The sequence below is a fragment of the Hippopotamus amphibius genome, chromosome 1 (assembly GCF_030028045.1).
Source record: "Hippopotamus amphibius kiboko isolate mHipAmp2 chromosome 1, mHipAmp2.hap2, whole genome shotgun sequence".
Lineage (NCBI taxonomy): Eukaryota > Metazoa > Chordata > Mammalia > Artiodactyla > Hippopotamidae > Hippopotamus > Hippopotamus amphibius.
The window spans coordinates 154,717,909-154,745,011 of NC_080186.1; the positions used below are offsets into that span (position 1 = coordinate 154,717,909).

The window sequence follows — 27,103 nt, forward strand, 5'->3', positions numbered from 1 at the left end:
GACAACTAGATAGTGGTGATGGTTGCACAACTATGTGACTATACCAAAACCACGGAATATTACACTTTAAAATAAATTAAATAACCTTTTAAAATGCGCAGACATTGCCAGATGTCATCTGGGGTGCAAAATCAGCCCCGGTTGAGAACCGCTGTTTAGAGTGAGGAAGATATGATTTCTAAGTTCAGCTGTCCTCCCCACACTGCATTGTAAAAACCTCCCTTTCTCTACTAGCATGTCGTTTAGTTTCCATTGTTTTCTTCTTAGACTCCAGTTCTCCATTTTCTAGTTATTCCCAAAAGAGGCATTAAATTACAAGCCTACCTTGTGTAACCCTGTTCTGTGAACATCCAAGGCCTTTAGATTGCCCGAGGGAAATTTGAAGACTTTTTTCACTTACAAACTATTGTCTATATAATGTTGATTTCAAATCTGTGCTATTTAAATTACTAGAATTTTGTTATAGTTTACAGATAAAAGTTCTGGAACTTTTTTGTCTTCGGGATTATTTGTGCTATTCTTGTTATGTTTGGGTTTTTTCCCTAATTTATTGGTTCCTTTTTTTAAATTTTTTTGAAGTGTAATCTCTACCTTGTTTTAGGAAAATTGGTCAGTCCTGTTTTGTGAGGAAATTCCACCCTGAAACAGATTTGAAATAAGGTTGGGAACAAAAGGTAGAATAGAAACCAATGGGATAGTTGCATTTGTGTGAGCCAGTTTTAGCCATTTTTTAATGAGGTGATAAATAACCAAAAACCTTAATCCAAATGGTTTACAACAAAGTTCATTTCTTGCTCTCTAGTTCTGGGACATACAGCTGTCTCCTCAAGGATGTGGCTTTCCTACATCTCACTCCAACTCACATTCCACTGACCAAAACGGGTCTCCTGACCAAGCCCAGGGACAGTGGGGTGAGAACCATACCTCTCTCACAAGAAAGGGGTCCTCAGGGATAGACTGACCCAGAAGAGAAAGAGGTGGCAAATATTTTTAAAATATAATCAGTGACAATGATTTTCACTGTGAGTATGAGTAATTTTTGAAACATGCAGTAACCCTCTGGGTATAGAAAAACATATATGTGATGTTTCCAGGTGTTAATGTTTTTATAGAAAGTTCTGTGTTTTAGGTTGGTGAATGATCTTCTTGTTTAAACTTAACAGCCTGTAAAGCTTTCTCGCCCTCCCCCTTTTTTTTCAGAGAATTCGTGACTTAGAAGATAAAACAGACATCCAGAAAAGACAGATAAAGGACTTAGAAGAAAAGGTATGTGTGAAGTTCAGTATGTATTTCAATCTTTATTTTTTAGATCAGGCAATAATATTGGTTTCAGTCACTGTGTTTTCTTTCTTCTCAGCTATTGTGTATCTTGTATAGGCAGGTGTAGTTACAGTAAACATAAACTCTGCCTGTAGTCAGGCACTAGGATTCTAGTAAAGCTTCTGTCTTCAGTTACATTTTTGCCTTTTGTGTTGATTCCTGTTCTTTTCTATAAGTGTTTTCTTTCCTCAGTTTTCCCTTTCCCACTTCACTTCTTTTCCAAAAGCTTCTTCTGAGTTTTGTTACTCTACTTTCCTGCTACTTTTTAAAATCTTTTTAGTCCCTTTTTTTTTTTTAAAAACTCTTTCCCATTACTGATAAAAAGCCCTTTCCTCCTTGTGCTGCAATTTCACCTTAATAATACACTCAGAAATTTAGATTGACACTTGAAAATTACACCATGTCACTTCCCCAGTGGTCTGAGAGAGGAATTGCTTCTTCCAAGTCAGCCAGCACTTTTGAGGATGGGTAAAGAGGGCATTTGGAAATGTGTGTGTCCTGGGATAAGGGAGAGGGCTAGCTGCAGTGAGTCCAGCAGTCTTGCATAACAAAGAATTATCCTGCCTAGGATGCCAGAAATACCCTGCCGAGGAACATAGGGACGGCAAGAGGTATTCTCTGGATTTCCAGTCTCATTGATTGAAAGTAGCTGCCTTAATCCCTGTGTTGCAAAGAAGCATGGTTGTTTTGCAGTATCTTCCCAGGGCACCCAAGAAGCAAATAGCAAACCATCTGCCACTTTCAAGATAATGACTAGAATTTGGTTCAATCCCAAATTGCTTTTATAGTTGTCCTTATGTGAGCTCAGAGGGAATTGGTAGGGTCTGGTAGCCAAATAATCAGCCACCTAGATTCTTATGTAGGGTAGGTCTTTATGTGCTTATTTGGGCTTGGGTAAGTGACTTTACCCACTGTGTCTAAGTCATATCTTTCAAATAGGGATGGTAACCCTCCCACGGGTTACATGAGGAACAAATGAGGCCACTTATATGAAAATTAGGAATCACTAAGAAAGTATAAGTGAAATTAAAGTATAATTTTTTAAATTTCCAAATGTAAAGTACATATGTTATGCAAAGTTTTAAATTTGAATTTTCCCCATTTCAGAAGTGTGCTAGTTCATTCTGTGGGCTTAATTGAAGCAAAGGTAAAAGTAATAAAGGAAAAGCTGAGTCTATTTCCCAGTGTTTGGCAGAAAGGCCCACAGAAGGCAGGGATTGTCCACAGCTTCCCTGGTTGTCAAAGGACACACCTGATACCTTCCATTTTCCATGCATTTGAATGGCTCCCCTTGGTCCTGGTCATTCTCTCTGCTAATTCTTAAACAGTCCTGAGGTGGCCCAAGGAGGAAGTTGCAGTGAAGATAGCTCTGCCCCAGAAACTTTGTTCAGTTCAGTCCCCATGTAATTGAGGAAAAACAAAGGAATTTTTTAATATCTGGTCATGTCACCACCCTAGCTGAATTAAGCGTGAACTTTTCATTTGACAGGTCTGAACTGCCTAAGTATGTATGATAATAGGTTAATGTACTTAACAGAGAATGAGGATTATTTAGCTATCAAAGCAGCATATTCCAGATGTAGTACTAAACTAAGCCACTTCAAAAACAGTCCAGTTGGTTTCTGATTAGAGGTTTGAATGAGAAAGGAGGTTTATAAAGCACCTTCTATTCACTTGACCTCAGTTCTACTCATCCACAAGAATAGTAAAAGGGCTAAAGATCACTTACGTCAAGGATAGGCTTCCTTCTTTCCCCTGGGACACCTGAACACCTTCTCAGGGAACATACAACATTCCTTCTCTGTTCCTAATTCCCACTCACACAGTCACTCTAAATCAGGGGATCACAACAAACCTAGCAGAATATCTTCCTGTGGGCAGCTATTCACCATCTCCAAGGCGCTTCCACCCTCATCTTCTCGTTTGATTCTCCTAATTATCCTGAGAAAGACACAGCAGATATTATGTTCCCCTTTTACACAGATAATAAAACAATGGCTCAGAAACATTAAACAGCTTTCCCCAAATCATATAACCAGTCTATGGCAAATCAAGACCAGAGGTCAGGTGTCTGACCCTACGTGCCACAGCCTGCCCACCACATGGCATGGAATTTAGACTGTCATTGTAAATCAAGTGATGGGCATACCCTCATGCCCAGAGAGGGAGCTCTGATACCTGACCTGCTGATAGGAATAGTGGATGCCTTCCATTCCTCTCCTCCATCCGTTCCTGCTACAGGTGTCATCCTATTACTATCCATCTTCAAGGAGTAGGGAAAAAAAAGGACAGAGTTTCTGCTTTTCATACTACTAGACCAGTCACTAAGACATGGCTCTTCACACCATGTTTATAACTTGTTTATGCAATTTTGCCACAGTGAAGCAACAGCCTTATAAGTAGTGGCACTGAAGGAAATATGCAAATAATATGCCCAATATGAGATTGCAATACAGGACCCTATTCAAAGATGTCATATCCAACAGAATGCTCCCGAAATGTGGTAACAAGGCCAAAGACTTCATGGCTCTGTAAATCACCAAGGAAATCAGTATTTGAAAAAACTGATCTGACCTATGATATTTTATGTTTAGTATACAGTTGGTTTTCTACTACTGCTACACAAGCATGTTTTCCATCCAAGTATCTGCTCCTCTGGTAAAGGTTCTTGGTGAACAGAGACAAATGAGACTCCTGTTAACTTCTATGAGTCAAATAAGGAGAAATCTATCTCAGGAGCATGACAGGCTGGAACAGCAGCATCCATTCACTGTCTGAAATTACCTCTGGTGCGTAAGCACAGTGCGTATCAGTAGGAGGACCACATATCCTCACGCGGCCAGGTCAGACCCAGGCTATACCTGTTGTCCTGCTCTGCGTTAGTCCTAAAACCTAGCACATTAACCAAATAATGATAGGATTGAGTGATTAAGTGTACACTTTGGTCATTTTTAAATTTTTAATTACCCTCTCATACATTAAAAATAAAGACAATAATATATAATAGAGTAGGACTCGGGAGGTCTAAACTCAAGGCTTCACTATACCATCAAATTATATGCAATTAGTCTATTGATTAACTGCTCTGTGCTTATTTTTCTTACTTATAAAATTAGGAGCTTAGACTGATTACCTGTTAAGACCCTCTCAGAATTCTAAAATGTAACACCAGTTATTCATTGCATTGCTTTACCAGTGGGTAAAGAAAAGGTATGGTTTTTTTTTAAATAAAAGGTACTTGTGTGTACATGAGAAATGGTCAGATTTGAGCAATGTGGAAAAGCTGAGGTTTTGTACAACCTGAATGGCACTACAGAAATTCAGATTTACATAATCTTCTTCTTTTTCTTCTGCAGTTTCTGTTTCTATTCTTGTTCTTCTCTCTTGCCTTTATTCTATGGCCTTGATGTCAAGGTGCCTCTTACAGGTAAGATTCCATTTAATTCTCAAAATGTGCTTCTAAGAGGTGTTTAATAAGAAGGATGCAGCATATAGTTATTATGCCCATGTTTTATAAAAACAAATACACTTGGTATTTAAATGCCAATCTTAAATGCCATAAAATGAGAAATAGATCCAGTCCATTTGGGTGATTATTGAAGACACAAAGTAACCATGAAGCATGATGGAAATCAAGAATTTTCTTCTAGCTAACTGTCTTGCTTTGGGAAGTCATGATGTCTGTGGATCTCTGAGTTCTCATTGTAGCCTCTCATTACACTGAAAGAGTCGCTTCTATATCTGCAAAGTGAAGAAATATGAGTATGTTTTTCGTACCTCTTCCAGGTTGAAAATTCTGCTTCTGTAAATCTAACGAATTAAAAGTGACTGATATTTTTAACCATTTCTCCCAGTCCCTCTTCATCAGAACTCAGGAAAACAGGCTATTTAGGGAAATTGGACCTTATTTTAAAATAAGATAGTTTTCAATGTCAATTTAGAAAAAAAATGAAGACTCACTATTATTATATCATCAAGTCCACTTCTTAGGAATACAAGTATAAATAACCTTAGACAGTGATTCCCAAAGCTGTTACAAACACAGATTCCAAAGCCTTACCTCTGATCTAATGAAGCAGATTACTGTACATGGGGATGAGACAGAGGGTGAGAGAGATGGAGAGTAAAGATTGATCTATATTTTTAACAAGCATACCAGGTGATTCTGATGTCTACACAGGTACAGAAACCACAAACCTTAACATCATTATTTAAAAATAAAGAAGGGCTAGCTGCTATTCCAAATCCATTTACTATGGTCTGTGTCCACTTTGGTTATCCTATTAAGTTATATTATGCAGGGATCTTTCCTGGACCTCATGTTACTTAACATTTTCTATAACAAGTTGAAAAATGGAAGAGAGACGCTTTCTCCATGGGTATCAACTCTGTTACCTGGATGTGAAACAGAAAAGCAAAAGTACTTTAGTGTGACCTGATACAAGGAAGAAGCAAAGCAGATATGCCCAGAAAGTTGTATCCTCATATAACTGACTCCCTGGCTTTATTCCTTCCTTCAAAAGATTTTCTTTTCAGACTGAAAGTTATCCTTTGTCTGACAAGAAGGGTGGTAGACTTGCAGCACATAACGAGGACTTAGTTGCTTAAACTGAGTGAGAATATCTAAGGAGAAAAGAGTGAGGTTGTCTAAGGATCAGAATGGCCAGAGCATCAGAAAACAAACAGCCTTCTCCCCCCGCCCCCCCTCCAAATAACAATCAATCAATCAGTCAGTCAGTCAATGAGGCAAATACAGTTCAGTGAGACACACGTACTACATGGTGGCGTAGGGAAGAAAAATTAAACCTCATAAGTGCATAAATACTAGCTAGCAAATGAGTAGGTTTGAACATGAATATCAGTAATGACTAATGTGTTAGGTGCTGTTCTAAGCAATAGATACATTAATCCTCACAAAACCGCCTAGAAAGTAGGTGTTGCTTTTATTTCTTTATTTTACAGTTGGAGAAACTACAGCATGTGACTTTCTCAAGACCATATAGCTACAGTGGGCAGGACTAGGATTTGTACGCAGACAGCCTCACCCCAGAGTCCACGTTAACCCCATTCTGCTGTGCTCGTCTCCATACCTTTTCCAATTTTTTCCTAACTCCTTGAGGAATATACAAAATTTGATTTGCTTTTCCTCCAGAGTAGCACATAATTGACACTTAGGAATGGTCAAGTGAGAAAACAGTTATAATTAATAATAATAATAATATAGCAAATTAATGTGACAGTGAATCTGGGCAGTATAGACTATGTACAGGAAAAAAGGCTGAGTAGTTTAGAGTGTACAACTTTGTACATACTGTTAAATTCAAATCCTTCCATATACTAGCTGTGTCATGGTAAGTTTAGACCAAGATTAGGTTTCCTATTCCATAAAATAGTTATAATTATATTAACTACAGCATGGTATTATGCTGAAAGAATTAAAGAAGATTATGCACATAAAGGATTTGCCACATTGACTGGCACATGATTCAGTAATCAGCAACTCTTAGCTATTATTATTTTTTAAAGTTGACTATCACGTTTACTAAGTTTGCAAATATACAAGTTTGAAAATAAAACCTCGAGTACTGCCAAGTAGTTTACCACCTAAACCAAAACGAGTAAGTTACCTTTTTTCTTTTTTTTATAAATTTATTTATTTATTTATTGGCTGTGTTGGGTCCTCGTTGCTGCACACGGGCTTTCTCTAGTTGCTGAGATCAGGGGCTACTCTTCATTGTGGTACGTGGGCTTCTCAGTGCGGTGGCTTCCCTTGTTGCAGAGCACAGGCTCTAGGTGCATGGGCTTCAATAGTTGCGGCACACAGGCTCAATAGTTGCGGCTCACAGGCTCTAGAGCACAGGCTCAATAGTTGTGACGCACGGGTCTAGTTGCTCCGCGACATGTGGAATCTTCCCAGAGCAGGGCTCGAACCCGTGTCCCCTGCATTGGCAGGTGGATTCTTAACCACTGCGTCACCTAGGAAGTCCATAAGTTACCTTTTTATCTCTTCTTTTCAGAGAATAATCTGGATTTAAATAACACAAGGGAATAAGACATTACTGGAAAGTGATTAATGCTACTTATAGGTCCAAAGCAGACAAGATAGAGGAAGGAGGAAGTAAGGAAGAAAAGTGCTTTCTTATTGGTGAAGAGTAAAAGCATACTGCAAATAACCGCAAAAATATTTTTCCTACTAAATTAATGATTTATATTCTGCTCTTAAACCAAAGACCAACTTAAATTATATATAAAGATAGCCTCCTTAAAATGAAATGACTTATGCTTCTTTCCTTTTAGCAATTACCTAAGTCATTTTTGTCAGTGATGATCTAGAAGCTGCTGAGGGCTCCCAAGAAGGTACCCTTACTGCTTTCAGTGGTTGCTGACTAAATAGCTCAGTTCCATGCATTACAGTGGGACTTTTACCTTAAGCAGGGGAACCCCATGTAGTTTCAGGAGACGCCATCTGCTCGTTTTTTCTGCATTCATTTTTTCTTCCAGGTTTATTGTGATATTATTGACATACAGCACTGCATAAGTTTACGGTGTACAGCATAATGATTTGACTTACGTACATTGTAAAATGATTATCACAGTAAATTTAGTGAACATCTACAAAATTAAAGAAATAGAAAAAAATATTTTTTTTGTGACAAGAACTCTCAGGATTTACCTTCTTAACAACTTTTATATATAACCTACAATCTCATTAATTATGTTTATCATGTTGTACATAATATCCCTAGTACTTATTGATCTTATAACTGGAAGTTTGTACCTTTCGATTGTTCATCCATTACCCGTTCCCCCTACCCTTTGCCCCTGGTAACCACAAATCTGATCCCTTTTTCTATGAGTTTGTGTGGTTTTGAAGTATAATTGACCTACAACATTACGTTAGTTCCTGTTACCCAACATAGTGTTTCGATATTTCTCTACATTTCAAATGATCACCACGATAAGTCTAGTTACAGTCTGTCGCCATGCAAAGATACTGTAAGTTACCGATTCTTTTCCCCACACTGTACATTTCATACCCATGACGCCTTTATTTTGCAACTGGAAGTTTGTACCTCAGTATCCTTCGTGTATTTCTTTCCTCCAAGCATTCTGTATTTTTCTTCTAATAAATAGCGTACCACTGATTCTTCCATGTTAAACACTTACACAGGAAGACAAAGAAAAGAAGAAAATGAGAGGAGTAGAAAAATAGATATCCCCAGGTTAGTTGTTACATCCAGGTTACAGTGACCCATTGAAACTCTTCCTCTTCTGAGGAGGGATGGATTCGTGAAGAACAAAACAGAACCGGGTTTGTTTATTTTGAATTTGGGAAGACCAGATGGAGAACAGGTGATCATGATTCTTCATCCACCTACTCTAGTTCATTTTTAATGATACTTCTCTAGGGTCAACCATGAATTCTTGAACTTGATAGCTCAATATTTTCACTTCCCGTCTAGTAACGTAAACCATATTAAAAGGCACATGATATTGTACTGTTGTTCTGATTCACAAAAAAACTTAACAATAAATGCTGTATTATGAAAACAGTTACAGCTGATTAGTTACAATCCCCCATTAAAATACACAATTGTTTATTTCTTATCATGTTTGCATTTTTTCAATCCCTCTTCTCAATAATGCCTATAGGTGACCTTTGGAAAGCAAATGGCAGTTGACCAATCTCTACAATATATGTTGCTTAAAATAGGAGAATTTTGCTCCTTATTTTTTTATATTGGGAAAAGAAGTCCATTTGATGCATCATTATATGCTAGTTAATCAGCGCTTTCTTTATGTAAATCTATCCGTTAGCCTTTATCTAGTCACATTAAAATGGTTTCCCTATCTGTATCACACATTAGACTATTAATAAAACATAGGGTAGGGCTTGTGCTGTATTCATTTTTGTGTCTTCACTGTCTACAACAGTGCCTTATGTATACTAGGAGCTGAATAAATTTTAAATTAACAGATGGACTGAAGGGTAGATGGATGGGTGAATAACTAGCTGGGTAAATGAAGGCGAAAGCAGATTTGTGACACGTTAGATCAGAGCCCTGGGTAGCATAGTTATGTAATACCAAGATAACTATCCAGTTTGTTCTTTTTTTTTTTTTTTTTTTTTTTTTTTTTTTTTTTATTTTATTTTTTTGGGGGTACACCAGGTTCAATCAACTGTTTTTATACACATATCCCCATATTCCCTCCCTTCCTTGACGCCCCCCCCCCTCGATTCCCCCCCACCAGTTTGTTCTTTATATGTCATTTGGAGAATAACTTAAAGAATGAGTGAACAGAGGAAAGAATACATAAACAAATATATTCTCCCCCAGCTCCATGGGGGGATATCCTACTTACTGGAATCAGGGCTTGTCCTCAGACACTCTTACAATTCACTCTTTATACAGCAACCTGAACAAGTTTTAGGAAACACAGATCTAATCATGCCCCCTCCCTGGGAAAGCATCACCATTAGGGTCAAATCATAGTTCCTTCATGTGGCCAACAAAGCCCTGTCTGGCCTAATTACAGACTAACCGAGGCTTCCTGTTGTTCCAGGATTTCCCTCGATGAGCTACACTCCCTGCCGCCTGGCACAGGGGTCTGTCTGCCCATTCGGCCCTTGTGTGCAGAATAGAATCAGTCCTCTATATCCACAGGTTCCACATCCTTAGATTCAACCAACTGTGGATGGAAGATATTCAGGAAAAAAATTCCAGAAAGTTCCCAAAAGCAAAACTTGAGTTTGCGGCATGCAGGCAACTATTTACGTAGCATTTCCATTGTATTAGGTATTGTAAGTAATCTAGAGGTGATTTAAGATACATGGGAGAATGTGTGTAGGTTATATGCAAATACCATGCCATTTTATATAAGAGACTTGAGCATCCCCAGATTTTGGTAGGAGGTCTTGGAACCAGTCCCTCAGGGACATGGAGGAACAACTATGCTTTTCCTCCTGCTTTATCTAGTGAACACCTGCTCACTCATCCTTCAGATCTCAGCTCACTTGTGATTCCCTCAGGGAAGTCCTCCTAGATTTCACTCCCAGTCAAGTGTTATATGCATTTGGAGTTTTCAGTTTGGGTTTTTTATTTACTATCTCTTACCTTCCTTGCATATAAAGTTCATGAGGGCAGAGACCATACATGCTTTCTTTACTCTTGTATCTCAAATACCTCAACCGTGTCTAGCACATAGTTGACAATCAAGAAATACTTTTTTTAATGATAGTAATGATATTATAATGAGGAAGAGGACATCCTGTTTTGCAGTTGAAAAAACATTTGGTGTCCATTATTTTACCTAATACTTACAGCAGTTCTGGAAAATAGATACTATTATACTTCTCTAAACATTAATTTCCTAATATAAAAAATTAGCAAGTAATAGAATCTGCTATTTTTCTGAGGATTAAGTAATATTATATAAGTAGAGTAACCAATGTAGTACCTGGCCCATAGAAAAGATTATTAAAAGCCAAGTTCCAAGCATTCTGTTTTAGATCACGCATTCTGAGACATGCTTTCCTTTACCCGGACCACATTTCCCACAGCATCATCAACTAGTTAATGTCCATTTGTCCTTCCCATCTCAGTTTTAGGGACTCAGGGCAGTCTATCTTGATCCCCTGGCTTCAGTTAAGTTTCATTCAACATTATTTGTCTTCTTCACTGGGATTCTTATAGGCCAATTATTTAACAATCCTCCATATCAGTTTCCTCATCTATAAAATTATAAAATGGAAGTGATAACAGCTACCATTTATGGAATACTGTACAGTGAGTTGTATATAAGGGTTGATAAATTGAAAAGTGTTGGGAATGGCCCTTAGGACCCCAGACTGTACACTGTAACTGGTTGGATGGCAGTGCCCTTTACCATGAAAAGCCTATATGGAAATCAGGAATAGGGAGTGACTACTGATTATGATTTTTGGCTATTTGTGATAACTAGAGAACAGGAGTTAGCTACAGCTTGTTAATCAATGTGCCTCTAATTATGTGGTCCCTAAAAGATCTGAACCAACTTCTAGCAGTTAGAAAACTCTAAAGAACAGTGAACATAAGTAGCCTATCAGCTGATATCGACACATATTTGCTAAGTATCTTCTGTGAACCGAGCAATGCGGCAGGTACTTGGATACTTGAGTCATTAGTCAGAAGTGACATCACTGTATTCGTCGACTTAGAGCCTGGTGGAGAGCTGTAAACGCCCAGAAGTGATGGCTGCAATCACTGTTTTACAGAGGAGGAAACTAAAGCTCAGCACTGTAGAGCAACACATTCGAAAGAATCCCTGAGGTTCTGTAATATCCAGAAGGGCCTGCTGAATCAGAGATGAATTTGTATTTTATACAGTTTAAGTTATAGACTACTGACCTTTAGCTCATTGAAAACTGGTCATCTGTGGGGACCCACTGGATAATACTTCAGTTATTCATAATGCCAGTTTGAATAAATCTGGCTTTGCTGTAGAAATCACAGTTCCTTTTACACTCAATTTGCAGAAATTTAACATTCTGGGAGACTGCCTATAAATCCATTTGTTTTTTAAAAACCAACACGGTTTTACTCAAATGATGGGCTTTACTTCAGTTGTGAGGGGGAGAAATGGTACCTATGTGCTTTGAAACAGAATTTAGGATTTATCTCTGGGGTTATATAAATTGAAGATTTGCAAGTAAAAGGCTTTTATGTTTACGTATTTATTTTACATATAAAAACACATTGTGTGTGTGTATATATGCATATATATTTAGAGAGGGAGAGAGTGTGCATGCACACACACACACCTTAATGCATATTTTATACACATTCAGATTAGTTCTCTTCTTTACCAGGGGTTATGGGAACATTATAGTTGTAACTAGCTGTTTGGGGCTCTCATCTCAGTGGGAAGTGAATCTGAGTGCAATCTATTTTTATCAAAACAAAGCTTTCACCTATTTCCCTCTCTCATCCTTTAATTAAATCTCAGGTTGGTTCCCCAGTTTTTCAGTCATTTCCAGTTCTTGAAAGTCTAGCCTAATGTAAAAATTCAGCCTCAGACTCTGCTTCATCTCGTTTCTTCCCTTATCCCCATGGTGAAGGAGGCTCACAATCTGGCTCTAGGAGGTCTCTTCCCCTGCCTTCTCCAAGGTTCAGCTCTTCTGGAGGTCAGGGGAGAGCAAGAGGGAAAATGATCCATGCCTCTCAACCCCATGGGCAGTGGTTATGGCCCTCTCCCTGGTGGCTGATGCTGTTTTTCCAGCTATCACTGACTGGTTCTTGCTGTATTTTCTGTGAGAGGTAATGGGGCCATTTGCGGGGGCGGGGGGGGGAGTCATTTGTGTGAATTCTTCAGAAGCTGTGCAGGGCATGCCCACTGCACTGTGCCCTGCCTTGCTGGGGCCCAAGCTCATCCACTGACACTGTGGATCCCATCATTGGTGGTACCAGCTTCAGCTTCTTGTTGGGAAGGAAGTTACTGCCCTTGTCTTGCCTTGCCAGTCCTCTCCAGGTCTCTGCCTAGATAGACAAAGGAGGATGAGAAATAGATGAACATTGCTCTGTGTTTGAGCAATAGAATGCAAGTCTCCTTTGGGCCAGCACCACCAATCTCTATAGCTTTTGGTACCCTCCCCTCCCTCCCACAGTGTACTCTCATCCCAACCACTGCACTTCCTTCCTACTGATTCCCTTCTGTGACTCAATCACTTTTTCATCTCAATCTAATCTAGTCTTTGGGAGTAGACAAGTGGCTCTGCAAATATGAGTTTGAAATGTTTCTGACTTGCACCTATGGCAGGAACTTTTTTGAATCTCTAATTTGCTTCTGTGTGGTAGACTGGAAGCATCCTTAAGGTACTACATGCCTCCTTTTCTACCACTTTGGATCTTGGTCCATTTCTGCGGTGCCAGTAAAATCCTGCTATGGAATTAGTATCTTTACTTTATAGATGGGAAAATTAAGCCTTGGAGAAGTTAAATGACTTTTCCGTGGAAACCCCATTTTCTCCATCCATGCCATTCAGACTCTAAAGGCCATGTCCTTAGGCAGCACATGATAACATGTCCTGTGTGCCATTTCCTGGCTTTTGTTGGAAGAGTGTATTATGTCCTAAACTTCTACCCAAGTGAAAAACCAGGCACATGGACTTAAAGAGGAACAGGGCTAAGAGTCTTGACTGGCATAGCACAGGGAGATACCTTTTCAGAGATACTCTGGGGCCAAATGGAAAACCTGTTTGGCAAAATTCCCAGGGAATCCTCAGGTCAAGACCTTGGGGGTAGAGACCATCTGCCATTAAATACAATTGTTGGGGAGGAAATGTGACATAAAAGTAAGTCATTGAAAAGCATAGACTGACCTGCTTTAAAATAATATGTTATACAACCAACAAGGGCTTAATATACATTCAGCTCATACAACTCAACAACAACAAAAAAACCCAAACAACCCAATCGAAAAATGGGCAGAAGACCTAAATAGACATTTCTCCAAAGAAGACATACAGGTGGCCAATAGGCACATGAAAACATGCTCAACATCCCTAATTATTAGAGAAATGCAAACCAAAACTACAATGAGGTACCACCTCATACAAGTAAGAATGGCCATCATTAAAAAATCTACAAATAACAAATGCTGGAAAGGGTGTGGAGAAAAGGGAACCCTCTTACACTATTAGTGGAAATTTAAATTGATGCAGCCACTATGGAAAACAGTATGAAGGTTCCTCAAAAAACTAAAAATAGAGCTGCCATATGATCCAGAAATCCCACTCCTGGGCATATACTCAGACAAAACTATAATTCAAAAAGATACACGCACCCTTATGTTCATAGCAGCACCATTTACAGTAGCCAAGACATGGAAGCAACCTAAATGTCCATCAACAGGTGAATGGACAAAGATGTGGTATATATATACAATGGAATATTACTCAGCCATCAAAAAGAATGAAATATTGCCATTTGCAGCAACATGGATGGACCTAGGAGATTATTATGCTAAACAAAGTAAGTCAGAAAGACAAATAGCATATGATGTCACTTATATGTGGAATCCAAAATATGATTTAAGTCAACATATCTACAAAACAAAAACAGACTCACAGATATAGAAAACAGACTTGTGGTTGCCAAGGGGGCAGGGGGTTAAGGGAGGGAAGGAATGGGAGTTTGGGATTAGCAGAGGGAAACTATTATATATAGGATGGATAAACAACAAGGTCCTACTATATAGCACAGGGAACTGTATTTAATATGTAGTTAATATCCTGTGACAAACCATAATGGAAAAGAATATGGAAAAGAATATAAATATAAATAAATACACACACATATACACACACACACACACACACACCTGAGTCCCTTTGCTGTACAGAAGAAATTAGCACAACATTGTAAATCAACTATACTTCAGTAAAATTTTTAAAAAATAGATTAAATTAAAAATAAAATAATTTATTAGCTGAACTTCTGAAGGCATTGGCTTAGAAGGCCCCAGAGAAAAAGGCGGTAATGATAATAGCTAACATTTCAGGCCACTTAATATGAGACAAGAACTGTTAATTGCTTTACATGCATTACATTGCAACAACCCTTGAAATAGATACTTCTATTCTCTCATTTTTAATGAAAGAAATTAAGCTTAGAAACTTCCTTTATATAACATGCACAAGATCATACAGTTCCAAAAGGTGGTAAAGAATACAAAATGTTTTTTTCTTTAAGAAAAAAAAGAAGGTGTGCTTTTTTTTTCTAATTTCAGCTATTGACAAAAATGATGATTAAAGAATTTCTCCCTCTGTTTTACAGAGAAACCGAAAACACGGATAAGACCGCAGAAAAGCAAATACTTCTAAACCTTCAAAGATGGCAGAAATGTTTACAGCAGTGAAAGGGAGATCAAAAGCTAAGAACTATGCTGTAGCCAGGACTACAACTGTGTATTTTAAAGCCATTATTCAAGGTTTCTTACTTGACAGTTCCTACACGACCCTGTTGAAAATCTACAATATATGCTGCATTTAATGAAACATGTATATGTCAAACCAGAAGGAAAGAACTCTAAACATATATTGTGTGAAGAAAACAATTCAGCAATGGAAACAATTTCAGCAGATCAAGCAACGATGTGTTTCGGGCATGGAACCAAAGTTACAAAGAAACATTCTACCCCTGCTGTGCAGGGGGTGTCATTTTAATGTAACACCACACCCCATGGAAACACTAGTCATGAAATAAACATCATTTTAAAAAAATCAAAACAAAAAATAAGGGTGGGTGGGGATTCAAGCACGAGGAATACCTATGAGGAGCTATTTACAATAAAATGTTTCATTTGAAAAGTCTGGTTTCTTACTACAGGGATTTGCTTTTCTGTCTTTATTATTGTTTAAAACTCAGGAACAGAGACATCTGCAATGTGAGTGAGAAGAAAAGCAGTGTCCAGTTTGTTTTTCTGCAAACGGTGGAGCTTGTGGAATGCATTCCACACATGACAGATGAGAAATGGATCACAGTGACCCCGACTAAACTGGCAACCAAGCTGAAGGACCCAGGTGAACGCAACATAAGAGATAAAAGCAGATGTTGATGCTTCCTTGGCCTTCTGTCACATCTGTGGTCCTCCACGAACAACAAACTGATCTCATTCATATTGAAAATGAAGAAGATGATGCTCTAAATCACAAGCTCCCTGACTTAGTTCTGTTTAGAATGCCAACGACTATAGGGCCAGAGGCATCTCTGACTCTTTCCATTTCCAAAATACTGGTCTTCAAATGGCTGCTTAAAATTGCCTGCAAATAACATTATGTGATCTGATACAACTTCTACCAACAGTTGAGTTTGCCACAGAGATGTGACTATTAAATGAAATTATGATTATTTTTAAAAGTATCCTAATATGCTTAGAGCATTCTGACCTCTTGTCATTTAGACTGATAATGTTTTATGTTTTTTTTCCCAGAGATCTGACAGCAACAAGGTAGCTCTACTTTTTTATATAAAAGTAACATTGTGTTACTGATAAGGTCGTTTTCTACCAGAGACAATTAGAAGACTGGTACTTTTCCCAAGTTATGTAATACTGAGTCCTGGATTCAGCTCTGAGAGCAAATAAATGTTGCCGAAAAGCTTATTTTAGCCTCATTTACTGTAGATAACAAAACAGCCTCAGTTTTTCAAATTGTCATGGTTGTATTTACAGGGCTAGCATTCCCATGCATTAAGAATGTGTGTAGGGAGCCAGAAACTCTTTCTGTGAAATGCTACACAAATCCTTCCATATGTGGGTTCAGTATCTTATTCTTCAGTTTTAGTGCTGGCATTTTCAAAGCCTGAACAATAACTGAAGAATGTACAAGAAAGCTACAATGCGGGGGTCCCACTTTTTGTTTTTATATTTACTGCTGGCCCAGGTATCTTTGGCCCAGTCACTTAACCTCTCTGTGCCTCAGTTTCCTCATCTGCAAAATGAGGTTAAAATGCTTTTTCATAAAGGTTTTTTCTTTTTGCAATTCTGGAACTAGAGGTGCTTAAAGTAGCACAAAGTGCTTTGTAATTATAATGACTGCTGTATTTGACTTTCTTGTGTTGTTGAAAAAAAAGAGCCCCCTCTGTAATAAAATAGAGCTTCAGTTTGGTTCAATCTAAGCACTGCAGCACTGAAGCTTTCCCATCAATTTACTAGCAATAAAGATTGAGCAATCCAGAACCAGGATCTCTAATCACCTATAGTGAATAGATCATTCTCATGCTATTGAACAAGACAGAAGACTGTGTCATTTCAATGACAAGCATGTTCTGGCTCTCCTTACTACATATGCATACCATAACACAAAACTCCACTGTTATCATAGGAGAGCCAGACATGGAAGTAAGGTTTTAAGTGAACTGAGAGTATCACATACTTAGTCTGATTATCCCTTTCATTTGGGAGGAAGTCTTGTGAGATGTCCTACTGGGAGTATACAATATAACCATCCTTCTGCTGGAGTCTTTGTTCAACTGGGTAGGTTCCATACTAAGTCTGAATATTACATTCATTGTGCAGGCAATGTGAAAAAGGGTGCTACCGAACACGCTCAAATCTCCGAACATATGGAAGAGGATGAATTACCCTCCTTTATCTTAGACAAGCTTTTATCTTCCATTGGCCATTCCAGAGTGCATCTGAGCAAATTCATACCCTATCTGCTCCACAAACCTGCTTTCTTCCTCTTCATCTTGCTTTCCTCACCAAGAAACTTGTAGGTTAAATTTTATATCCAAGAACTGACTGTGGTTTGAATAATCAGAAATATTTATTAGAATAATGTAGTTTAATCATATACCTTATCTGCTATAAATCTGATTGTATCACACACAAAATAACAAAAGAGCAATGCCTGTGAGGATGACCATCCAAGCAGCTTTAGATGTGCTTAAGGAAAATGCAGAATGGGGGTGGGGGAGGGTGTGGGGGGCGGTTCCTTTCTTTTTGCTTATAATCCAGGAGATTAGCAACTTTCTCTAAGATTTTAAGGGAAAAGGTGATATTTTACCATACCTTATTCATAATCCTCAAAATTAACATATCTTTGGATAAGGCTAAATATTTTGATAGGCACATTCTCTGTTATCCATTTATACAATTATTTAAAAAAATCAGCAAAATTGTACACGTATATTCCGGTCACTCTTGGATCCACGGAAATGGACCACGTCTAAATGAATGCTTCCCTTGCGTATTATGTTCAGCAAGAGTAAAAACAGTGTCTCAATAATAGAGAGGTTTACTGTGGGTCCCCTTCTTACAGAGATCGCATGATTCCCCACTCCGGTCTTTAATATCTGCTTTAATTTCTACATCTTAACTATCCTGACACATTTGGCCAGTGAGTTAGTAGCAAACAGAACAGCATTCTTCAGGGTTCATTTTACTTAATTTTTCTTAACAAGGTCTTCATCTCTTGGAAACTAAACATAACTGAAAATATTAAAAAATAGTTGGAGATAAAAAGAAAGCTCCAATTTAGTACAAATATTAAGGACTGGAAAAGTTTCACGAGAAAGTGAAGAGAAATTGAAGACTATATTTGACTATAAAACTAGAAAGCATCTATTACTAAATTGACTGTCTTTTTTAATGCCATCCAAGTTTTGTTTTAGGCAGCACTAGAATTTGCTAAAAATAACTTATCAAATCCCTTTTAACTTATGTAAGTGAAATTTTTGCTAAGAGCAAAGTTTTTAGGGGTGAAAGAATAAATTTTGCTCTGATTTTTTTTTTCAATTTATTAAAAAAACTGCTCACATAGGTGGCATGGTTCTTCAGGAGGATAGAGATGATGTACAGGGCTCATGGGTCATCACTGGAGTAGAACAAGGACATGTTCTTCACTAGTAATAGAGGAAATAAAGTTTTGCCAAATGATTTTTGCTAAGGTATCTTATTTCAATTTACTTTGGTGGTTTTCAGTTTAAAATAAATCTCTGGCAAACTTGTTCCTTTTTGCCTATTTATTGTCAACATTTTCTGTAAACCCATTGTGTAATTCCTGTGCTCAATGTCTTCGATGTAATTCTTAAGTTCATTGTTTTAAAATGAAGTATGTCTTTTAACCTGCCTAGGTTTTCATGGAAACTGTAAAAATAATATTCATCAGTTTTGTGTTGATGCTAAATAACTGGATCATATGTGTTATATCAAAATAGATGGGCAGCATAGACATTTTATTTTTAAAATATTGCATTTTTTGATCTGTCAAAGAATGGCACAGTATACACACACACACACACACACACACATACGTATATGAATGTGTATGTATATATTTATCTACTATATTGAAAAAGTTCAATATAACTTGAGAGATCAGTCATCAAAGCAAATCTTAGATGACTGTTTATGTCACGAGTTAATGCTTCCAGGATGGGCCCAAGTCTCTCCTTAAGAGAGACTGCTACTTTCTAAAGGGAAAAAAGTTGGTCACAAGGTCTTGAGGGCCAAAAGCTTCCATTCTGTTCAACTACCTTGTCATTTCTATATAATATATTGTCTTGAGACTGAACCTCAGGCATTGTGGCAGGAGGATTCAGACATTAATAGAAGTTGGAGTTGATCCTCTGTGATCCCATTTCAGTAGCAGGCAGAGCAGATTCACATTCCTTTGCTGCCTTTAGTTTGGCAGTTTAGTTCTTTCTAAATAAATCTACTGTTAAGAGTCCAAGTCCAATGTTTAATTATAATCACTAAAGATATACTTCAAGGGGCAATGTGGCAAAAATACAAGGATTATAATTTGCTATATTCAACCTAGTATATCAAACTCAGAGGTACAAGTGGTTGATTGGGTGGAGTTCCCTGTTTTTATCTTTGTGTTTTTGCATTGAGGTCTTTGTACCCATGCTTATATTTCCATCCTTGCGATATCAAAGTTCTGCAGGGTGGGAGTGCTGTCGATAAACACCTTGGAGTCCAACTTTGCCTACAGTCAAGCTGCCACAAACTTACCATAGTGTGGATGATGCCATTTCGCAAAAGCAGATCCCCAGCTTCCACTGATCACAGCAATCACGTATGTTTGATTGATAAGTCACAAAATGTGCCTATTTTCCTCCATTAACCCTAATAACTTCCCACAATGAGGCAGATCAAAATCCAAACACTTTTATAAATATGTGATGTAGATATATACACTTATATATTCTGTATATAGTATGATGGTGTGAGCGCTTACTAAATGTGTACTTCTGTCCTAGGACTGAGGAATTGGGAAGGGGTTTTCTGATGCTGCTGGGTAACTCATGTTTTTGTTCAGCACCTGGTATCTGTGCTCTTCCCCTCCTTGCCTTTCTTGTCTCCCTTTTCTCCACCTTCTGTCCATTACTACTATTCCCTGCTTTTGACTGAGGCAAAGAACTACTCATTGGTTTTCCAATTACCCAAGCCCATGAACTAGCCTCCTAGTGATGCCAGTGGTTTTCTGGAAAGAGCAGCAGAATCCAGCACAATCTACAGTATTAATATTAGCCCAAAGTCCCATATTTTTATCAGCTAAAAATCTCTTTCCAAAAAGGGTTTGTGCCTGCTTGAACCTTCAAGATACAATTCTGCGGGGACTCAAGTACAAAGCCAGTGCATGGGAATATGTAATTCCCCCGATGTCTACTGTATTAGTGCAGCCAGGGGGTCAACTTCTCAGAGCTTTCATTCAATCAACTGCTTCAGTTGGCGTTTTTTCTCTCCATCTCATTAGCATGACTCCATATATTGCTTCAGTGCTTGTTTATTAACGGAAGAAAAATATAAATTGATTGAGTTTCACCAGAATGATCCTCTGAAGTACACGGAACATGTACATGCACTGTACGTATTACCGTAGAGATTGGAATAATCAACTTACTGTATGTAAAGTTTTATGAATGGTTATTTTATAATTTATGTATTTAATATAGGAATCAATGAGCTCTGGTGTTTTAGTTTATATAAAAATAAAACAAACTGCATTTTTAAAAACTTTATCTTGCAGTGTCCATAGATTTTGTTTTGTTTTGTTTTCACTCAACTCTTAATCTACTTTTGAAAAACAGGGTGAGGGAAATCAGGGTTATTTGTATAGTGTTGGGGGACAAACTCCACATCAAAGATGGTAAATAGGTTTCTTCTCATCTGTCCACTCTGAATTTTTTGTTGTACCTGCCAGGGGTACTGCAGTGGGAAGTCCAAGGCAGAATTTACACTCCTGAGAAGAGAACTATGGTCATGAGCACACCTGCCCTGAGTATAGTTTGGGGAAGACTCTTGCCAGCTATTCGCCATTCTTCTTCTAGCTATTACTTCTTTTCCTTTATCCACCTACCCTTTTTCTCTACCTTGTAGACCCACTAGATGTAATAAGTTGAGAAGTGTGTGTCACATGAGCCGCATTATGTGCCCATCCCTATGGGCTGGTGTGAATGGGTCCACCCTCAAAGAGCTTCCATGTACGCGTGAAATGACCCATGTATGCATGAAACAAAGAAAGAACCAATATGCACCAATGTGAGGTATAAATATATAGGTCACTATTGAGAACAATTAAAAATAACATTAGTCTTTGAGGGTGGGCTTGAAAAATCCATGCTAAGAATTGTTCTTCTTTCAGTTACAACTTCTTATCTTTAGCAAAAAGTGTCACTCGTCAGTTCATTACAAAGTTCTGTTACCCATTTATAGGAAGCATCTCCTGTGTCATGTCAGATCCCTAAAACAGGGAATAAGACATAACCCCAGCCCTCAAGACATCACCTCTACATTATTTGATGAAGACTTACAACTGCCTGAATCTCTGTGAGAAAGGTACCAAGCATATCAGCGGGCCATGAAATAGGCAGTTATTGTTAATGGATTCTGTCTAATGTTATAAATGAAATACTCTGTTTTGATGAACTCCAATTCTGGTATATAACTCAAATATGTTATCATGTCAACAGCTCAGTTGACTTCTTCTAGCTCCAGAAGAAAGTACCTCAGTGTCTTTTGGAGACATTAATGGGGGTGGAGAACACTTCCTACCATAGTGCCAGTGGGACAAGTAAACATCCACTAGGTTCATACAAAGCCCACACAAAGGGATTCCTCCTATAGGCTCATGATACAGCTCTGCCTCTGACACACAGGGGAGCAGCTGTCACAAGGGTGCAGATGTGTAGTCAAGTGCTTACCTGCTCCATAGGTAAAGATTTGTGTCCAGTGGCTGATAAAGAATGCTTATTTTACTTAAGCTATTTTGTAGTTACATATGGAATATGAGAGTGAATGATGAAGGCTTTTTTGCTCACTGAAAATGCTCCAAATAAAAATGTGTTTAACAAATACCTTTTTTGCATGTAGATGCACTTATAAATATGAAATCATTGGTTTTGATCAATGGGCTCTATAGCAAAGAGGCATTGGGAATCCGTGCCTGTAATTACTATAAAAATATTGAGAACAAGGGCCACTATATCTAAATAATCTTCATGAAGCTCCCTATGACACTCTTTTTTAGAATTTAGAAGAAGAAGGAAGAAACACAAAGCAAAACAACAGCCACTTCAGGAACTGGAGTCTTCTTCCTTTTTAATAAGAAATAAATAATTTATTATGTAAATTATTTTGCCCTGACTGCCTAGGAATGCATGAACAAACCTAAAATTTAATTATGGAATCTTATCAATTATTTCTATTTTCTTTTCACTTTATTGATTTCACTCTTTTGTCTTTACTTTAGTTTTGCCTTTAATTTACATAACCTCAAATGTATTTTTGTATAGCCACAGGGTATACATTCAGTATTTTTTAACTGCACAGTTAATATTCTTAGAGCTACTATAGGAAAGTATCCGTATGTAGAAAAATATTCAAAACTTGGAAATAAAGCTAAATGATGAGTATTTGTCTTTGTAATTTCATTTCAGGGTGGTTTCTAATATGTCAATTAAAAAGTCTTGACTCTGGGGAAATGCAGCAATTCATGAGAGCCCAGATGTTTTACAGCCCCGTGAAGTTAGAAGCTAACTTGCAGAAAATTGATAAGGTGAGACTTTTTTTTTTCTTTTTTTTTGGCTTGATGAAAAAAAAATTCAAAGATTTGTCCTATATGCAAAGTAACTAGTTTGGTTTCTAGCATGCTGCCTTCATTTTACCATACTTTGCCTCGTTCTTCAAATCTTTTTTTTTTTTTTCACTTTAAATTTTATTTATTTATTTATTTATTATTTCTGGGGGGGGGGTACACCAAGTTCAATCATCTGTTTTTATACACATATCCCCATATTCCCTCCCTCCCTTGACTCCCTCCCGACCCTCCCTCGAGTCCCCCCCACCCTCCCCGTCCCAGTCCTCTAAGGCATCTTCCATCCTCGAGTTGAACTCCCTTTGTTATACAACAACTTCCCACTGGCTATCTATTTTACAGTTGGTAGTATATATATGTCTGTGCTACTCTCTCGCTTCATCTCAGCTTCCCCTTCACCCCCCTGCCCCCTCGCAAACCTCGAGTTCTCCAGTCCATTCTCTGCACCTGCGTCCTTGTTCTTGTCACTGAGTTCATCAGTACCATTTTTAGATTCCGTATATGTGAGTTAGCATACAATATTTGTCTTTCTCTTTCTGACTTACTTCACTCTGTATGACAGACTGTAGTTCTATCCACCTCATTACATATAGCTCCATCTCATCCCTTTTTATAGCTGAGTAATATTCCATTGTATATATATGCCACATCTTCTTTATGCATTCGTTTGTTGATGGGCATTTCGGTTGCTTCCATGTCCTGGCTATTGTAAATAGTGCTGCAATAAACATTATGGTACAAGTTTCTTTTGGGATTATGGTTTTCTTTGGGTATATGCCCAGGAGTGGGATTACTGGATCATATGGTAGTTCTATTTGTAGTTTTTTAAGGAACCTCCAAATTGTTTTCCATAGTGGCTGTACCAACTTACATTCCCACCAACAGTGCAGGAGAGTTCCCTTTTCAGCACACCCTCTCCAACATTTGTTCTTTCTAGATTTTGTGATGATGGCCATTCTGATCGGTGTGAGGTGATACCAACAGTGCAGGAGAGTTCCCTTTTCTCCACACCCTCTCCAACATTTGTTGCTTCCAGATTTTGTGATGATGGCCATCCTGATCAGTGTGAGGTGATACCTCATTGTGGCTTTGACTTGCATTTCTCTGATGATGAGTGATGTTGAGCATCTTTTCATGTGTTTGTTGGCCATCTGTACGTCTTCTTTGGAGAAATGTCTATTTAGGTCTTCCGCCCATTTGTGGATTGGGTTATTTGCTTTTTTGGTATTAAGCTGCATGAGCTGCTTGTATATTTTGGAGGTTAATCCTTTGTCCGTTGCTTCATAGGCAATTATTTTTTCCCATTCTGAGGGTTGCCTTTTAGTCTTGCTTATGGTTTCTTTCACTGTGCAAAAGCTTTTAAGTTTCATGAGGTCCCATTTGTGTATTCTTGATTTTATTTCCATGATTCTAGGAGGTGGGTCCAAAAGGATCTTGCTTTGATGGATGTCCTAGAGTGTTCTGCCTATGTTTTCCTCTAGGAGTTTTATAGTGTCTGGCCTTACATGTAGGTCTTTAATCCATTTGGAGTTTATTTTTGTGTATGGTGTTAGGAAGTGTTCTAATTTCATTCTTTTACATGTTGCTGTCCAATTTTCCCAGCACCACTTACTGAAGAGGCTGTCTTTTTTCCATTGTATACTCGTGCCTCCTTTGTCAAAGATAAGTTGCCCATATGTGTTTGGGCTTACTTCTGAGTTCTCTATTCTATTCCATTGATCTTCCTTTCTCTTTTTGTGCCAGTACCATACTCTCTTGATCACTATGGCCTTGTAGTATAGTTTGAAGTCAGGAAGCCTGATTCCACCAACTCCATTTTTCCTTCTCAAGATTGCTTTGGCTATTCGGGGTCTTTTGCGTTTCCATACAAATCATATGATTTCTTGCTCTAGTTCTGTGAAAAATGCCATTGGTAATTTGATTGGGATTGCATTGAATCTGTAAATTGCTTTGGGTAGTACAGTCATTTTCACGATGCTGATTCTTCCAATCCAGGAACATGGTATGTCCCTCCATCTGTTTGTGTCGTCTGATTTCTTTCATCAATGTCTTAAAGTTTTCTGCATACAGATCTTTTGCCTCCTTAGGCAGGTTTATTCCTAGGTATTTTATTCTTTTGGTTGCAATGGTGAATGGGAGAGTTTCCTTAATTTCTCTTTCTGCTCTTCCGTTGTTAGTGTATAGGAATGCGAGAGATTTCTGTGCATTAATTTTGTATCCTGCTACTTTACTAAACTCATCAATGAGTGCTAGCAGTTTTGTGGTAGAGTCTTTAGGGTTTTCTATATATAATATCATGTCATCTGCAAAGAGTGACAATTTTACTTCTTTTCCAATTTGGATTCCTTTTATTTCTTTTTCTTCTCTGATTGCTGTGGCTAAAACTTCCAAAACGATGTTGAATAATAATGGTGAAAGTGGACATCCTTGTCTTGTTCCTGTTCTTAGAGGGAATTCTTGCAGTTTTTCCCCATTGAGAACGATGTTGGCTTTTGGTTTCTCATATATGGCTTTTATTATGTTGAGGTAATTTCCTTCTATGCCCATTTTCTGGAGAGCTTTTATCATAAATGGATGTTGAACTTTGTCAAAAGCTTTTTCTGCATCTATTGAGATGATTATATGGTTTTTATCCTTCAATTAGTTGATATGATGTATCACATTGATTGATTTGCGTCTATTGAAGAATCCTTGCATCCCAGGGATAAACTCCACTTGATCATGGTGTATGATTTTTTTAATGTGCTCTTGGAGTCTGTTAGCTAGTATTTTGTTGAGGATTTTTGCATCTATATTCATCAGTGGTATTGGTCTGTAATTTTCTTTTTTTGTGACATCTTTGCCTGGTTTTGGTATCAGGGTGATGGTGGCCTCGTAGAATGAGTTTGGGAGTGCTCCGCCTTCTGCGATATTTTGGAAGAGTTTGAGAAGGATAGGTGTTAGCTCTTCTCTAATTGTTTGATAGAATTCGCCCGTGAATCCATCTGGTCCTGGGCTTTTGTGTGTTGGGAGATTTTTAATCACTGCCTCAATTTCCATACTTGTGATTGGTCTGTTCATGGTTTCTATTTCTTCCTGGTTCAGTCTTGGAAGATTGTATTTTTCTAAGAATGTATCCATTTCTTCCAGGTTCTCCAATTTATTGGCATATAGTTGCTTGTAGCAGTCTCTCATGATGTTTTGTATTTCTGAGGTGTCCGTTGTGACTTCTCCTTTTTCATTTCTAATTCTGTTGATTTGCATCTTCTCCCTTTTTTTCTTGATGAGTCTGGCTAATGGTTTATCAATTTTGTTAATCTTCTCAACGAACCAGCTTTAAGTTTTATTAATTTTTGCTATGGCTTCCTTCCTTTCTTTTTCATTTATTTCTGCTCTGATCTTTATGGTTTCTTTCCTTCTGCTCACTTTGGGGTTTCTTTGTTCTTCTTTTTCTAATTGTTTTAGGTGTAAGGTTAGGTTGTTTATTTATTTATTTATTTTTAGGTTAGGTTAGGTTGTTTATTCGATCATTTTCTTGTTTCTTAAGGTAGGACTGTATTGCTATAAACTTCCCTCTTAGAACTGCTTTTGCTGCATCTCATAGGTTTTGGGTTGTTGTGTTTTCTTTGTCGTTTGTTTCTAGATATTTTTTGATTTCCTCTTTGATTTCTTTAGTGATTTCTTGGTTCTTTAAGAGTGAATTGTTTAGCCTCCATGTGTTTGTATTTTTTGCAGCTTTTTTCCTGTAATTGATATCTAGTCTCATGGCATTGTGGTCTGAGAAGATGCTTGATATGATTTCAATTTTCTTGAATTTGCTGAGGTTTGATTTGTGACCCAAGATGTGATCTATCCTGGAAAATGTTCCATGTGCACTTGAGAAGAAAGTGTAGTCTGTCATTTTTGGATGGAATGTCCTATAAATATCAATTAAGTCAAGATGGTCTAATCTGTCATTTAAAGCTTGTGTGTCTTTATTTATTTTCTGTTTGGATGATCTCTCCATTGATGTAAGTGGGGTGTTCAAGTCTCCCACTATTATTGTGTTACTGTCGATGTCCCCTTTTATAGCTGTTAGCATTTGCCTTATGTATGGAGGTGCTCCTATATTGGGGGCATAGATATTTACCATTGTGATATGTTCTTCTTGAATAGATCCCTTGATCATTAGGTAGTGTCCTTCCTTGTCTCTTGTAATAGTCTTTACTTTCAAGTCTAATT

General features: G+C 37.8%; 1 protein-coding gene across 1 annotated transcript in view; it reads left to right on the forward strand.

Moving 5' to 3' along the window:
- The window catches only part of JAKMIP2 (janus kinase and microtubule interacting protein 2), a 62,034-nt gene extending 46,829 nt beyond the window's left edge, over positions 1 to 15,205 (forward strand). The window contains exons 19-21 of the mRNA XM_057748102.1: positions 1,201 to 1,266; positions 4,677 to 4,747; positions 15,135 to 15,205. Coding sequence (XP_057604085.1) covers positions 1,201 to 1,266; positions 4,677 to 4,727 — 117 coding nt within the window. The 3' untranslated portion in view covers positions 4,728 to 4,747; positions 15,135 to 15,205. The remainder of the gene's footprint in view (positions 1 to 1,200; positions 1,267 to 4,676; positions 4,748 to 15,134) is intronic.
- The last annotated feature ends 11,898 nt before the right edge of the window (positions 15,206 to 27,103 follow it).